At 40.0% G+C, this 18,029-nt stretch overlaps 1 protein-coding gene across 3 annotated transcripts in view; it reads right to left on the reverse strand.

Annotated features, from left to right (window-relative positions):
• LOC136854590 (methylglutaconyl-CoA hydratase, mitochondrial) overlaps nt 1-17,576 on the reverse strand; it is a 50,285-nt gene extending 32,709 nt beyond the window's left edge. Inside the window, exons 1-2 of one of the 3 annotated variants that reach the window (XM_067131022.1) lie at nt 17,400-17,576; nt 9,339-10,858 (exon numbers count right to left, since the gene is read on the reverse strand). In XM_067131022.1, the coding sequence (XP_066987123.1) occupies nt 9,957-10,838 (882 nt within the window). In that variant the 5' untranslated portion in view covers nt 10,839-10,858; nt 17,400-17,576 and the 3' untranslated portion in view covers nt 9,339-9,956. Of the gene's footprint in view, nt 1-9,338; nt 10,859-17,200; nt 17,326-17,399 lie in introns of those variants that run through there. The other 2 variants (XM_067131020.1, XM_067131023.1) reach the window with 2 other exon arrangements.
• Between the last annotated feature and the right edge of the window lie 453 nt (nt 17,577-18,029).

An 18,029-nucleotide genomic window follows, 5' to 3' on the forward strand; every position in this document is an offset into this window, starting at 1 on the left:
CATCTATAGAGTAAAATTGGCGAACACAGAAAGCCCTCGCACTGTCACACACGACGGAAAACGGTAACGTCATTCTTGGTGACGTGGCAGTTGTAACAGATGTCAAAAGCTGCGAAGGGTTATATAATACACGCAGTTAAATTTCAAGCTTAAAAGCCTAATATGGCGAAATCGAACTACGACGAACTTCTCCGATATATTGTGCTTGACTATTTTCGTTTTTCTTTCTCCTCTAAAAAAAAACTGTGCTATCTCACCTGGAACAGGTTTTTTTTTTTACCCACTCAGACCAAAGCTAAAGAGCATAGAAGAATCACTGAACTGGTTTTCATGTAGCTGAAATATTGACTATCAAAGGCCGTTGACTGACGTGGATTCTATTACAAGAGTCGAAATTGCAAGTGGAAAATTGATTTACTTGCCGTATAACTACAGCACTACACATCGCAAGACAACGAACTGTCAAGCTCATTAACGAATAATGACATCTATGACGCTGAATAATCAATGAATAACATGGCGCGCACGTATCTAAACCAAAGAACATGGTAGTTGTCAAGGAAACGGATTATCATACTAACCAATGAATTATTATGTTGCGAAGCAATATTGGATGTTACCAGCTCAAATTAGTTGGCCTCGAGAAGCTGTGGCATATCAATTTCGAACTAAAAATGATTGAACTAACAGTAACAGACTGTTTTACCAATGAAAAATGCGTTCCTATTATTACTTACCATATAGTAGTATCATAATGGATTTTGTTCAGGAAACACTATCTTAAAAAAATAAGACTGCTGCCTTGCAAGTTAAAAGGATTTACTCTACTTATGAAAGACCTACATGGCATAACATTAGTTAGAGCCTTAGAGGTGATAAATTCTCAAATATAACCAAAATAAACTCTCACATCGGAACACAAGGCCTGAATATGCAACTCGACTGCTTGCCTCGCAAGCGATATGCAGGTAAACAAAAGATACCTACCGCGCAGCGCATTTTAAAAATATGCATTGGAATGTTTTCGAAAATTATACAGCGATAATTATCTCATAATAGTTTTCTTGGATTTATGCATACACGAGATATTCAAAGATGCTCGTCCAAGCCGCTGAAATATTTCATAAAAGAACTATGCAATAGAGTTCGTAAGCGAATCGTATGTTATGATATAAAGGTATTCCAATTACCAACTAAAGCGCCTTTTATTTCTTACAAATAAGAAATAGATAATGATAGTTTTATTGCATTCCTTATGAAAAAAAAACTTGAAAAATAAACGGGATCGATTGAGAGAGAGAGAGAGAGAGAGAGAGAGAGAGAGAGAGAGAGAGAGAGAGAGAGAGAGAATCTCCTAGTTGTTGGACGAGAGAGAATCTCCTAGTTGTTGGACAAGGTTGCTAGTTTACAAAGGAATGAAAGAGAATTATGTTCTAAAGAAAAATAAATGAGAGGAAAACTTACGGACAATAAAGTTAAGCTAATACACTGCTTCCTGTGTACATTATAACTGCATTTATCCAGTTTTATTTTCTGCAAGTGTTTTTCACTTTCATTCCAGAACCATAAATCTTTTTGATTATTTAAAGACAACTGGACCTCGCTAACAGGCTTCGATTAAGCTAGAAATGGGGTAGTGGCACTTTTCTATTTTATTTGATTTCTTGCCTCTGAAAGAATTTTATTCCTCGTTGGCTGCAGCAAGTAACAGTCACGAAGGGAAATCCTAGGTCTGTATCAAAGTTATTTATTTTTCGTAGCATTCCATTATTATTTCTTTTCCACACTGATTTCCATTGATATTCATTGTTTGTATGTTAAAAGTTTTCTGTTTGCTTTGGAGTTACCTCATTATTACTTTAATTACAAATCATTGTCACTTTCATCGAGATTCACTAAGTCCTTTTATATATAATCTTTATAGCATTATATTTTTCCTGACCATCCATTTGCTGATAGTTCCCCCTTGATTCGGAATGAGTTTTTCCCTGCCTTTATTTTTGCTGGAGTTTTCCATTCTTCCTGTTTCCCCCGTCCAGAAACTATTATTAAAGCCCATTTCAGTGTTATTTCTTTTCTTTTTCATACTATCTCCTACGAGTGTTTCCTTTATTATTTTGTGTTAGCAAGCCTTCCATAGATTCATTATAAGGAATCTCAAAATTCCTGAGTGACAATATCTATCACATGAGTTTGTCCCTTCGCGAATGAGTTGCCACAATCATTTCATCCCCTCATTTATTTTTTGTTCGGTAATAATTTCCTTCTGAGGAACAGTCATAAGGTGCTGCCATCATTTAAAAATTCCTAAGGTAGCAGTCAGCAGGAGTCAATGCTTTAGATACAGCTCACGTGTTCACTTGAGCATCAACGTTAGCTGGCAAAGCCCTCATCCAAAGGGACAATCATTCATTTAATCTTGGATTTCTTGACAGACGTGTCCTGCAGTTCTTTGACTGCTGTGACAATATTATACCGGTTCTGATAAGTTACGGTCCTCCGATCAGCTTTCGTAGGAAGCTGTTACATTCAACATAACGCCCTCCGATACCGTAGACTCTCGGCAACCAATTGCCCACAATTCCCTCTTGGTCTCGTTAACCAATATATTCCGGTCAATTTTAATTTCTGCCTCTCCCACATCTCGCAGTGAATTCATTTGACTGTCACCCATTAGTCCCTTCAGCTCTCTCTCTCTCTCTCTTTTGATAAGCCAATTGTTCATTAATATTTTTACTCCTTTTAGTTTGGTTTCTTATCACATCTACGGTGAAGCTCGAATTATTCAGCATCATGCCTGTTATGTGATCTGGACACTGACTCTTGATCATATTAATCAAGTCTTGCACTCCAAATCTTTAACATTGTATTTGATTGGTAAGCCAAACTCTATAAGTATATCCGTCCTGAATGCCTGTCCAGCCACATAGCATAGGTTCCATGTTAAGCAGCGTCAGTTCTTGGGTGGAGATTTAGTCAGAAACCGCAGCAAAGATGCAGCACTGTTGGAGAAAATCAAGGCATAAGACCAGCTGCCTCAAGTTGTGACAGCATACCACATCAAGCGCCTGGAGTACCATCAAGGCCATAAGGGATTATGCTGACTTCCACCAGGATAGCCTCGAAGTGGAGTCCCTGGAGGCCGCCCTCTGGAATCATACGTCCTAAAATGCTACAGAACTTGCTATTTGTTAGAGAAACCCGTGCCAACAGTGTGCCAGTCTCACTCCCAGTTACAACAAATACCATCCTCCCCACCTTCAAGGAAAGGTAGAGAATTGACTGTTCTGGTCTAAATACCAAGTTGCAGTGCATGACCATTTGGACGTCCCTGAGATGAAATTCTCCCAGTTGCTGTGATGATTCGGAGATGAGGCACGTAACTGGTGGTGGGTTTGCTATGGAAGCCAACTATGAAGTTACCATTGCATAGTTAAAAGGGCAGTACGTGGATGACCATTGGGTGCCAGCCAACCTAAAATGGTGGCTCCCCCCAACAGCAACTAAGCAACCACCTCTTCAAGCTCTGTGCGCATTCACAAAGCAAACCACTCAAGGAACCCCTCAGACTTGTATTTTTCTGGAAGACCATAATAAAGTATATTAATACTTGGGACACAAGAAGCAAGAAAGACGTGAATTGGAGTGGACTGGGTGATCCCCGTGGCACAACTGTCGTGCCAGGCACCATACCTTTCTTTGCTTGCAGGCATTATCAGCAACTGATATTAACCTTATCACAGCTAGCCCTTGTGGTGCTACAGTGCTCCCCCACTTTTTCGTGGGGATAGGTGCCAGAACCTACCGCAGAAACACAAAATCCCCTCTAAAAATGCTTATAACTGCCAAATAACCTGTACCCCGTCAACTAAAATGATTACATATGCCTATTTTAACAGTTCACTGCTTAATTTGATAGTTCAAACAAAAATATACCCTAAAGTATCATACTAAAACAATTTAATATTTCAAACAAAAATACACCCCAAACCATCATCCCAAAACACCCAAAGTAACCATACATAAATACATACACCTGCTAAAATGCTTACAACTGCCTATCTTAACAGTTCATCACCCAACTTGACAGTTCAAACAAAAATATACCTCAAAATATCTTTCCAGAACACCGCAATATCATTTCAAAGTCATTTTGCAACATTACATACAGTAACCTTCTACAACTGTTACTCGTTGGTACAGTATCCCCTACAATTCAGATGCGTGTATTGATATTTTCCTGTAAGATGATTTTGAAATGATATTTACCGTAAAGTACGTATTTTCTGATAATACAACTATATAGAGCATATCTTAAATTTACTTGGGTAGTTTAGAACAACAGGACACATTCCCTCAAATACAATGCTAAGTTATGTCACGTTAAGTATTTTCGTGATTATGTACAAATACATTTATGTATAATAAAAACAAACATTATTTAGGCTACTGTACTAATTTTCAAACATTACAGTACAGTTCTGTAATATATTAATGTAAACACAGCAGAATATCAATACATACTGTAAAGTGTATTTTTTTTCCCCTTAAAGATGTTCGACCCATGGCAAACACAAAGATCGCAAAACAGAAGATGGGGTCTTAGTAAAATACCTAGGTGCAATGCTACTTGACACGCAATTGGTTGACGTTTCGTAAATCAGCCAATCCTGAAGCGCCATTCATTTTCCTTGGAGTAACCGCGAGATGCGGCCTTGTGCGGATGCTACGTGGCAGCATCTTCCCAGATCACTGTATGAATTTCTCATGTTCAGCAGCTCTACAGTATGCTCTTTCGTGATTTGTTCGCCTACTATTACGTTACTACTAGTAATTGTATTGTTAAGATGCCTCCAAAACGTCCTGCCCTTCGACTAAAGGCAAAGAGCCTAAGCGTCCAAAGAAAACTATCTTCGCCGAGTCAAAGGCCAATCTTCGAGCAGGATCAATCAGGCCGGAGAAGTCCCCTTGGGAGGATGCAGAAACCCCCAAGGAGGGCACTTCTCCTGTCACATAAAACACATACTTCCTCTTCATCAGGAGCAAAGGAGGAGAACAAATTACTGCCTTGCCTAACTCCCTCTTCTCAGCCAACCAAGAGTCAATACCCGTCAAAGCCTTCTTGGATGAAATCGAGAGAGCCATCTTCAGGACCTTAGCAGACCCTGCTGGTTACCATAACATGAAGGAAGACCCAGGAGAAGAAGGCACCACGGTGGTAAAGTACGAAGGGAAGCAGAACAGAAAGTATTTTAACAGGGATGCATATAAAGATGAAGGCTGTTCTTGCTCGGATTCCTCTTCTGCTGAAGAAACAGCAGTAGGTGCCAAGTCCTGCTGTGGTTCCTCTGGTTTCTGAGGAGAAGATGAAGGTTTCTTCAGAAGCTCCAGGATATTGTCCAATCACTGATGAATGGGGAGCAGTGAAAGATCTTTAGGAGGCTGCACTACGGTCGCCTTCGGGCACTCTGCGACAGAAGTAGGCACAGTCTTTGAAACTTTCTTTTCAGAAGGTGCTGAAACAGGTTGACCCACTATAATAGGGACGTCTAAACCAGAAGAACCCTCAGACATGTAATCCAACACTGTACGAGAGCTGAAAGCCACTGGGATGTCGGGAGCCACTGAGCATACTGATCCCATTGCATGCATATGAGCCGCTGGGAGCTCTGATCCCATGGGAGAAGTTGATCCCTTGGTATGCTTATGAGTCATTTGGCGCTTGGGAGCCAATGGGCGCTTATGAGCCACTGGGAGCTCGGTATCCAAAAGGAGCTCTCTATCGTCCCAATAGCTACATGAGGGCTCTTGGTCCTTTTGGCGCTTACAAGGAATCGATGGTTAATTGTCCAAAACGTGCCTCTTCAAAGCCCTGGAGGAATCATGAAACTGCCAACTGCCTCCTTTGGGCTCGGAATCAGAACCACTGGAGGATAAGGTGTGATCCACTGGTACATCTTTCCCGCGCTTGGATACCAAAACCTGGGAAATAGCAACAGGTTCGGTTGGGGGAGTAACTACTCGTGGGCAAAGCCCACCGACCTCCCTTGGACTTACGGTTTGCCTCCTCCTAGGTGCAGGGGAGTTTGGCAGGGACCTCTGTCTAGGAACATTGCTGAGACGAGAAGCCACCCCCCTACACTGACACAACACTTGCACCGACACTAGCACAGGGATCACCACTTGCTTTATCTAAAAGCACTCTTACCGAAGCTCCTATTTGAGTGACCATGTTCACTAACACGTCAAATTTCTTGTCTATCTGAGCTTCGAGACTGGCAATGGCACTAGGTTCAGAGGGAAGGGAGCCAGGTTACGGAGTCATAGGGAGTGTGAGAGAAGTAGGAATAGGCGAGCAAGTAGTTACACTGACGGTCTAGTCTCAGCTCTAGCAGCTGCCTTTCTATGCCTAGCCTTCTCTAACTCATCTAAATGGGCAGTCAAAATTCTCCATTTAACTTCGTCCCAGTTTCTACATTCCTCATATGTCAAGTCAGGAGAACAAACTTGTCCTCAGCAATGAAAGCATGAAATGCATGTCATATTTAGAAGAGGTTAGCCTAGTATTGCAGCCCTTCCTGCAATACCAGTTACTAGTCACTTGAGTCTGACATACTAAGTCAAAATCCACAAAAGCTAAGCTAAGTTTATCTAAGCTGGAAAAATATAGCGCAGAGGCTACCAAAGTAAAGAATACTTCACCAAGTCCTTCAAAAACAATCAAAACCATCTGGTGAAAAATACTGAATTTCAAAACAAGGCTGCTGAACAACCAATATATGGTCATTAAGCAGCAGAAACAAACTGAGCTCTTCAGCTATGTTGTACCTATACTTCCCCGGAAGGGGGCAGGGCAGTTACCTGCACCAAAACAAAAAAAGCACTACCATGAATTTTCAGTTCTAATGCTGTACAGTGTAGGTTAGGAAAATATGTACAAATTTCATTAAGTACAGAGTATTACAGCATAATTTTGTATTTTTATTTACTGAATTACGGGTGCTAGCGATAATTTTGGAGATACAGCCCATAGAAATATTCGCGAATTAGTTGAAGTTCCCCTGCGGAAAAGTGAATGATGTGTTCCACAAAAATTCGCAACAAAATGAGGCACGGAAAAGCGGGGGAGAACTGTATACCCACACAACTGAGATCTCCTGCTAGTTTAAGGCAGTCAGGGCAGGTCTAAAGCTCTTCTTTGATGTAAACAGTTTGCAACCACCCTGTAGCAAGGGATGAAAAGACCTCCATACTATTGCTTTGACCACAGCAACTGTCCTGTTGTACAACAATAACAAAAAAAAAAAGTGCTTGACCACACAAGTGTTGAAAACCTGAGACTATGCCCAACACACAAAGTGCAGAACAAATTGGCTACCTTTTTGGACAAAGAAGATTCATACTTTTGATATGGTAATGCTGCATGTTCACGCCGAAAATAAATACATTGATGGTTTCCTTGGTTAAAAAGCATGTAAAAACCTCAGGCCACATACCTGGATTGCATAACTTTGCAATGCTGCTAAGAAAAATGGAAATCTCACGGGCAAACAGCCACATATGGTCCAAAACACTTTATGGTTTTGGCATTATGATTGGCGTCGATTACTATAGCACTTCCGTCACTAAGCATCTAGTTGTAGAGCACCTCCAGTGCATTATTCTCAACGATAAGACTTATTGGTCATATTGCAAACTTGATGGAAATAAACCATCACAGTCTCGATACGTGAACAGAGCTCCATTTGTGCGTTGCATTTGTGCCTTTATAAAGATTTCTGAATAGGGATGCCATGTCACCTTTGTGCACTCAAATGATACTTGTTGGGCACTCACACTCTCTTGCTGAGTGAACAACTGACACTCGCTCATGAAAATTCTAAGACACACACAATGAATATAAACCCTACAAGCATGGAAGGTTTGTTTCCCTGATCTTTTTCCTCCCTCAGTGATCAAGGCAAGTCAGCTGTTTATCTTTTGTCACAACTTCACTTAAACACAAATTTGTTCTTAAGTCTCCAAATTCTCAGGTTCCAGTGACTCCCAAAGAGTCCCAACCCAGTGAATTTCTTAGACCATGATGTTAGATGCATGCCAAGCAAATACTATCAACATCCTCCTCAAGGGTCTACTCATCATATAATCTATAGCTACCTCCCTCATCCTGTGAGGTCAATTCTTGATTTCTGCATCTGAAATACTCAGAATTCCCAAACTTTCAGCTTACTGTCTATGGGTAGTTTGATCAAGTGTCCCTGCTGGTATGGCACAAACTAGACATGACCTAGAATGTTCACTTCACACAGAGCATTTAGCACCCATGTGGGCCCTATCCAAATCCAATTAGGTGTATCATTGATAGGAGCTTCCATCAGAATTTGTCTGTGGCATCAAACTTGATGCTCTGTCTAAACATAGCATTTGGCCATAAAGAGAACATTATTTTCTGCATGAAATTATATACTGGAAATCCTCATCCACGGACAGAAAGTACTTGATGCTGTCTGTGAGCCATTATCAGTTGACATCCTTGCCCTCACTTTGATTGACAGGTTCTTGTTATCTCCTGGCAGAGAAAACCAAGTTCTTGATTTTTCTATAAATTAAAATCCATTGCTCTAGTCCCACTGGATGGAAAAATATTTAGTGAATCTTCTCGTTTTTGTAATATCCTACCTCGCTGTAAGATTCACTCCTTGAAGAAAACACTCTCCTCAGGCTTATCTCTTTTGGAGTTTGTAAGATTATGTCTTCCCTTCCCTACTGTATGGGAAGTGATGCAAGTATTCTAGTGGCACCCAGGGGAAGGTTTCCCAAGTTGCCATTAAAACCTTATGCCCCTGTAGCACACTTTGGTTGCCCTGCCATGGTACACTTGGTTGCCTCCCATTTTGACTGATGTGTTTGGAAGTACAGTACAAAGATCAGCATTAATTCTAGTCCTACACAGCTAACATTTCTACCTTGACAAATGTAGTACTGTATTCTGAAAATGATAAACGTGTTTCATGTTCTTAACACTTTCACCTACCAACAGATCTTACCAAAGTTCATTTATCAATACACTGCCTTTCTAAGTCTCAACAATTACCCAGCCTTCTACATACTCATGCAAATTTGAGACTCCTATTCTGAAGAGAGTTGCAAAGTATTGTTGAATAAGTGCTAAGAGACAGCTTGTATACATCTAACAACAAGGCAACTGGGCCCCAAAACAACTGAAGTAAAAGTAAGATAACTTACAAAGGGCAGGCAGACTTATTTCTCAAAGTTTAAAACTATGGCAAAAAATAAATGCAATAATATTTCATTTAAGATTTAATCAAACAAATAAAAAAATATAAATTCTTTATTAAGACCCAAAAAATTACAGTACTTTATTAAAACCTAAGACTTTGTACTTTAGTACTATATTTTACTACCAAACAAAAAATGACAATGCATAATTTAGTGTCCTACTCAATGTTGTTGCAAACATACTCAGACTTATGGCATAAAGGAACTCTGTGAATCATTCACACAAACCTGTTAATACAGTACTGTATTGAATACCACTTCATTTTTTCTGCAACAGAAAAGTGTCATCTTACCAACTTTCCCTGATCTAAACCATAGTTTTAATAAATGTTTTCTATTCAACTTTCAAAATTGATAATAAAACAAAAAATATTATACAGTATCTACAAATACAAAAATGACCTGAATAATGAAACAAAAGTCCCTGACTTCTTCTAAAAATGACTTTCTTAGGAATATTGTAGTATAAAAACTGCAGAGACTGATATGAACACATGTGTAGTTACAATGCTGAACATTCTGTACACTTTCAGTAAACATTTCATTTCACCTCTTTCAGCTAAATGACAAAGTTTTCTACCATATATCCATTCTTCATGAAAATCAAATTAAAAGATGTCATAAGAGAGATGTTGTGCAAGAATACCACATCACTATTATTCTCCCTTGTACTCTGGCTTCCTCTTTTCTCTGAAGGCAGTTAATCCTTCAATTCTGTCCTTTGTTGGAATCACCTGAGCATAACAGGCTTCCTCAATACTCAATCCTGTAGTTAAATCAACTTCCATTCCACGAGTAATTGCAGTCTTTGCCATTTTAACACCAACTGGGCCATTGGGAATTATTTTCTTTGCAAGCTCTAAGGCCTTGAGGTATGCAGCATCTCCACTTTCATTCTGAGGAGCAACAGCATTGACTAAACCTATTTCTGCAGCTTCCTTTCCATTAAGAACAGCAGCTGTGTATATTAGCTCCTTGGCTTTTGCAGTCCCAACGATTCTAGGGAGCCGCTGAGTGCCACCAGCACCTGGAATGATTGCTAGTTTCGTTTCAACAAGTCCCATTTTAGCAGAGTCAGCAGCTACACGGAGATCACAAGCCAAGGCCATTTCTAAGCCACCCCCAAGAGCTGCACCATCAAGTGCCACTATCACAGGCATTGGTAAGTTCTCTAAATCACCAATACATGCACGAGCCTTAGATACAAAGGGCCCAACTTCTTCTGGTTTCATTGTTGCTCTTTCTTTCAAGTCAGCACCAGCACAAAACACACCTGGAACTAATGAACGTAGCAACACCACTCGAACACTCCTGTCATGTCGCACACTGGAAATAGCAGCCTCGAATTCCTTCAGGAGATTTTTACTTATTGCATTTTTTGCAGCCGGACGACTAAAGCCAAAAACGGTTATTCCTTCACAATCCCCCTCTAACCGCTGAATAATTACGTCTGTGTTACTTGATGAATACAATCGAGTTTTTGTTGCAGAAGTCAACCATGCCCTTCGGAGCAATCGGACACCAGCATAGCGCATCATTTTTGTGCTATTGTGTTAACCTGCAAATCATAACATATTTGTAGCTTTGCTTTTATCCACATTCAAACAAATTTTCACCTCAGACCATAAACTAAATCTTTGTGTGATTGCTTTAATTTTATCTTGACTATACTTAAATGGTAGACATCCTTAATTATTATCACTATATACAATGCAGTCCCAGAAATAAACTTGTCAAGAATATTTGTTGAGGACACTTAATAGTAAGTAGGAAGGGGAAGCATGCTAATTTCTCCAAATGAAATAAAACTTGGGGCCATAAAAGTTAACCATCTAGAATCATTTCACCCAAGTAACTTGGACAGTAGAGTATAAAGATGAAAAAATAAAAAAAATTTAACATTTTTAAGTAATTTGCATTTTAACTAGGTATAAAATCCAGAGCCTTTCATATAGGGGAGAGAAACAATCGTTGAACTTGATGACAAAGTGATTAACTGGTGGTTACAGGGATAAGCAGGGAATTACCCTTCACTAACTTTGTTTTCTGAGGTGGAAACTGTGATAAAAAGCTTGGGTTTGTATACCCAGGAAAATAAAAATTTATTGAAAAATTTATGTTCCTATGGAAATACAAACCATTATTTTTGGAGAATTACTCCTCAGGTGGAAGGTCAACTCTGACAGCAGACTACAAGCTGAACAACCTACACACTGAAATTCCATAATCCCATTAACAACAGCAAGCAAGGGATGCAAACATTCTCTAACCTCCTACTTAGTCTGGCATAGGAATGGCAGTGTAGTAGGGCCCTGGGCCCAAGAGAAGGCAAAAGCTTCACTCAAGTAAGGAAACGATCCAAAAACCATGTGCTACCCCCGAGAGGGCTGTACAAGTTAAAAGGCAGCTCTATCTTGGAATTAGTACTGTACATAGCTCCACTGCAAAACACCCCTTCTTTTTTTATACTGAACAACAGAGAGGGAGTCACACCTTAGCCATCAAAGCACTATGAATGGTTGCTTGACTGAGTATTCACCTACATCTAGACCTGATCCAGCACATACCTAGGCTATGTTGCTGCTCTGTAGAGGGACTAGGAAGGAAAAATTAACAGAGCCCACACACTCTACCATTTAGCCCTAGCCTTACACTCTCCAATTACCTTAGGCAAGATGCCTTTCTGTCTGAAAGGAACTGGATGCTTAGACAAGTCTGGTAAGCCATCCACCCAATGTGTCTGCTGCATCAACTGATAGGAGTAAAAGAAAACTCTCCCCACCCCTCTGCTTGTTAATGCCGCTCACTATGGATGTGTTGTTGCTCAACGACGGGACAAAATGACTCATCAAATAGTCCTGAAATTGCAGGGTCTGCAGCATCACTTGCCTTCCCAAAAATTTGAAGTTAAGAGGAAGATAATCCTCAACCCACACGTTTGAGACAAATGAACCCGTCATGTGTGCACCCCGAAACCCCACGATACAGCTGTGAGCAGATGCATTTGGGAGGTAGAGACTTCAGGGGAATTCTAGTGAGGAGGCTCCTGTTGTTCAGCAATCATGCATGATCTCCTCTGATCTTCCTGCTCAGAGAGTGAGCTGGGAGGGAGGACTGCTTGGAGCTAATATATGCTGCTTCAGTTGTCATTGAAGCAAGCGGAGAGGCAGTCAACTGTTTAGGATGAGTTTCCTCAAATAAAACAGTTGGCTGAGGAAACCCACCAAAAGTGTGGTGGTTGGCAAGAAAGAGTACTTAGATGCTTCGTCTGCTGCCTCGGGATGAGACAACACTCTCCGAGTTGCCACAACTCCCAGGTTATGCAAGGGAGTAAATACATGATATCTCTTCTTAGGTAACTATGCCAAAGGTGACATCGGAACAAACCAAGCGACTAGGTAACTTAGCATGTTTATACCACTACAATGGTCCAAGATGAAAGCTGGGTGGACACTGTTGTGAACACCCATGGGGATGTTCACCACATACACCATAGAGCTTTGAATTGGTATAAGGTTTGCTGCAGACAATGTCGTGGGACTTCCTGGGTCCTATGCAAGTTGCTGGTGCAGTGTATTCTCACAAGGCTTTGACACACAAGCAGCATAACTAGTACTCGTTGATGAACCCAGGCTGTGGAAGACCCAAACACGGAACGGAGTTCTGAGCGAAGGTCAATTGAATCATATGACTCCTGTGTTTGGTGATGACAAAACTATCAAAGGGTACAGTGAACAGTTACATATGCTGTCATGTGAATGCAACCCTAGGGCCAAGGGCAAGCCACAGGCTGATGGAGAGAAACAGGATCACAGGCAAACATACCAACCTGGTACCAATGAGTACCAAGCTGAGACCTATCACTCATGAACCCCCAACTATGCATGTATGGTCCAGGAACTGTGAATGCACTGAACAAGGGAGCAGTGCTGGCTCAAGTGGGTGCATTTCAAGAAAAAACACAGGTGGATGAGCCAGGAACACATCTTTTGTTCAAAAAAGCTGCTGGGATGGGGCATCAAGAACTCACTAAGACCCATGGCATCCCTACTTTTGTGTTTGGGTCACCAATGGATGGCCTAACACCATTGTTTTCAGAGCCTGAAAAGGCTACACATTCAGTCTTACAGAACTACTTCTGAGAGGTCTTCTTGGACTTCCTCTTCTTCTCAATGAGAATGATGAAGGAGAGGGATGGGGAAGCACTCAACATGGATGCAGAAGAGAATTAAAGAAAAGTGATTTCCTCCAAGGATGCTGTTAAGGCATTTCCCATGGCAGTACCAAAGTGGTTTGCTGGACGACAGGGAACCCTGTGGTCCACAGCTCAGAATGCTAACATGATCCAAAGTACTGCAAACAAGCTGCAACCACCAAAGTCAGAACAACTTCCTCACTTCCTGAGTGAACCCTAAAGAACACTCCATTAATTAACAACATGGTTCAGAGGGGCCATGGTTACTTCCCTGAAATCATTAAGTTTACAAAGTACAATTAATCTTTATACCAACACTACTGAAAGGGCTCTGAAAGAATGAGAAACCTCCAGGGTTAAGCAGATTCCCTTTAGCTAAAACTGGAATCTTCCAAGAAGAAACCTCTCAAACCAATAACATTGAGCTTTCCCTTGTACTGTGAACATGAATGATGGAACTAAATGATGCCCATCAGCAAAATAAAAATAGATTTGCTGTGGAAATAACTGCTCAAAATTGTGGTTGAAAATCTGTACACTTATGTATGATCAGTCAACTTCAAAATTACTGCTGCAAACATGTTTGCATAAGCTTGCATACAAGTACAGACAGTCCCCAGGTTACAATGGGTTCAGCTTATGACACTTTTCAAATATATTCATCAGAAATGCAGGTTACATCATTTTCAAGACATCCAAAGGCTTACAACAATTTTCGGATTATGAAATGGTGTCAGAATGGAACCAACGTTGTTAACTGGGGACTGCCTTTATCAGTAAACAAAATAGAATACCTCTCTCAAGTGTCATACCACAGAGAACCATAGCAAGAACATCGTTTTTGCATGCGTTTGGTAAAGTACTGTGCACAAATGAAATAAGAGGGTTGTGCGCTCAACCCCAAGAGCTTCAGAGGCATAAGCTAAGTATGGCCACTCAAGAAGAGCAGATATAGTGAAGGTTGAGGATTAGGCTGAGGCAGACGGAAGATGGTCTGGAATATTAACTGCAGGAGGAGCTGCAGGGGCTTCTCCTCTAGAAACTATAAAAAGACCAGAAGGGTCAATGAGGTTGACCTCACAAGAAAGAGCAGCAGGAACATCAGTACTAGACCTCTCTACCAAAACAATGTGGTCCAAGAACCCTAGAGAATAATGGGTCATCTGGGATACTGATGGTAGGCTACATCAGCTCCATGTAATCATGGCTACCATCATCATGCCTAGAGTAGCTGTCCAACTGGCACAGATGGGGATGGACCACAAGCATGCAAAGGAGTCTTACCTGGGAAGACAGCTATATGTGCAGCTGAGCTGTTACTGTCACATAGCGACTGCATCCAGAGAAGAACAAGCAAGAGGAGCAAAAATTAACCAAAAGATTTAGCAGTGTCAAAGGGGAGTGCTCCCTCCAAAGAAATCAATGAATGATTCTTGGCCCTCCTTCATTTCTTTTCATAACTCTTCAACCACAGAGACCAATCAGTACAGTATTTGCAGGGTGAACCAGGACTGCAGATCCTACCCCAGCAAAATGAGCATAAATTTTTAAGATATACATCATAAGATGACAAAATGACCACACTCTTGCTCACATCTCACACACCTAAGATGTTCACTAAAAACTTTTCTTCTGTACAGCATCCATAATGCACAAAGCCAAATATATTCCAATTCCAGCCAAACAATCACCAACAAAGAAAATACTTTGACAGGGTTTAACAGCAGTCTAATGCAAAGAGCAACAAGATTTCTAAAAAAAAAAAAAAGATGCAGCTCATGAAAGAAAAAAAAAAAAAATGGAGGGCTTCTGAGAGGTAAGTAGGTGGTACCTAGATACTCACACATCTAACCACAGATTACCTGTCTCATTGCTTCACTTTAACAACCATTACTAGGTCTTGCCAGGAACATTCCTTTACAAAAGGCCCTGGTTTTCATTCTGGCAAGAACAAAACCCTCTGCCTGAATTAGTCAATTACCGGGATGGGGAACAGCAGTGTACCACCCAACCAATACTAAGGGAAAGAGTATGGGGTGGACCTTGCCAGTTAGAACCTACTATGCAAGGTTAGACTGAGATGCATTTTTTCATTCACTTCAATGATTTATGGACTATAGGTTTGGTTAGGTTTAGAAAAGTAAGGTTAGGATGCAAGGTTTAGAAAAGTAAGGTTAGGATGCATCCATATATTTTACTCTACAATTAATGACACTCTAGATCAATTAGATCAGGTAAAATGGGGGGGGGGGAGGATAAGGGTAAGGAATTGGGGTCCTAGTTCAGCTTAGGTCACAGAAGGTGATATTAATATGCACTACTTCTGTTGGTATCCTTGTCCTTGTTAATGCGCTTTGTTATTAACACCGGTTATGGACAGTAGCAATGTCTTTTTCTGATTGATTACCTCACAGTTTATGAATTTTAGACCATTACTGTTGGTGCAATTCACTAATTTTTTATTCATTCCCCCACCCCAAAAAAAGACCAGACTCCAGCTAGAGTGCCCCCATAAACTAATTCCTATATAAAGGTACTGGAGAAATAAAAATGAATAATTTACACCAACAGTGGTCAGAAATTCAAAAAGCAAAATACAACAAAAATATTCAAAAATATGTGTGTACAGGCCTATCTAGCATAATATTACTAGAAAATAATAGTATTATTGTATTATCAGATTATGACAATGTTTAAGATTTCTTAGATAACCAGAAAATGATAGCAATGTATGGAAAAAACACCCTTTACTCAGCATATTTTACCAGTGAGTTCACTTTACGCCTAGTTTTAAATGAGCAATACAAAGCATAAGGATAGCTTTAGAGTTTTGTATAGTTATCTGAGTTTCTCAAATTAGGAACTGTGTTAACAAGCAAAGTTTTTTTCATTTTAGTGCTTGGATTTCTTTTTTTTACTTTCTATTTATGCTACTTAATCAAATGAAGTGTTAAAACATTTAAAATCAAAACTGGGAGATTTAAACAACACTGGATTGTAAATAATCACCTGTGTTTGAATATGATGGACTCTCCATCAGGGATGAAACTGGATGTATCAAACACCCATCCTTGACATGATATATGCAATCCAAATTCAGGCAAAGCCTATGCCAAATTTCTCCTTATGAATTAATTTTTAATAGAATAACCATTTGAAAATGCCTATACTGTACTTATAACAATTTCATTACTTACTGAGTAATCATTCAATCTAGTCCTCAAATAGTTAATTAGGTATGGTAGAGCCTGCAAAAGGTTTGTTCACCACAGTTGAAAACTTAGCCTATGGATATGCTTAGAAATATGAGCTACTAACAGTACGCCTATTTGATAAAACTTATATCTGAAAGCAGACAATTAAGAACTAGTTATAATACGGGAAATGTGTAGCTTCTTACGTAATGAATCCATAACTTATTCAACGTGGAAACAATTTTCTATTCTAGATTGAAAACAAAATATTTTTACCCATGCCTTGAATATGCCAAATTCATTATCCTAAATGAGATTACAGTGACTTCATGACAATATAGGCTAGACTATGCTACCACAAAAGCATTAAAAGATACAACATTCAAAACTAGGGCCGGGATAACCGTGAGCGTACGTGACCCGCCACCAAAGGGGTCAATACCTCACTCGGGCTCTCCTAAGGCCTCTATTTCTCATTCATAACCTTCTCCGTGTTTCTGAATCATCGTACCTTTTCGACAATAACCCAAATGCCAGATGTAAATGACGTTAGACCGGCGGTAGTCTTTCACGGCCTGGCTATCAGCTGTTTAAAGGTAAGCTAATGCCATCTAGGAACCAGACATGCAAATAAACATGCAGACGATACCAAGGGCGGGAAATACCGCGATACGGGTGCCCAAATAAATTGCATTTTTTGCAGTACTCACCTAAATCCAGGGCTTCTTCAAGGCAGCACAGGCCTGTGGTTCCAGTGGCACCAAAAACTACAATTTTCTTAATTCCCACCATGTTGTAGCAAAGCGCGTACACTGAGCACAAGGAAATTGAATGAATGGTTAGTCAAGTGTAGCCGATTCCGTAAGAGCTGTATGAGAAGACAGCATCTGTAAGTAAATGAAAAATGTCAGATATTTTTAAAATCAAATTGAATTCGTTTTTATTGTTATCTAAAAAATATTTTCTCTTTTCTTTAATACGTATAAAGTTCGCAATTCCAAATATGAGATATCTTTGGCCAAGCTCTTTTCTCGTCTCGAAAGCTTAAATTCACTACTATATGAATTTATGTAATGCACAATACCATTTATAAAATATTTATGACTTTCACCAAAGCAATAGAATTAGGTTTCAACCACAGGATATTCCAAAAGATGAAATATATTCATTTGTGAATGTTCATATCACTGCTCATTCCATTCACCGTTCCTGTGTCCGCCGTAGGAAGAATGACAGCTCATAAGCTAACTTTGTGATGGATGTTTAAATCGCATTCAAGGTGACAGATTTTTTAATATAGCTCTTCCAATCGGAGACGTTCATAAAACTGTTACTGTAAT

This window comes from Macrobrachium rosenbergii, chromosome 29 (genome assembly GCF_040412425.1).
Source record: "Macrobrachium rosenbergii isolate ZJJX-2024 chromosome 29, ASM4041242v1, whole genome shotgun sequence".
In the NCBI taxonomy this organism is placed as follows: domain Eukaryota; kingdom Metazoa; phylum Arthropoda; class Malacostraca; order Decapoda; family Palaemonidae; genus Macrobrachium; species Macrobrachium rosenbergii.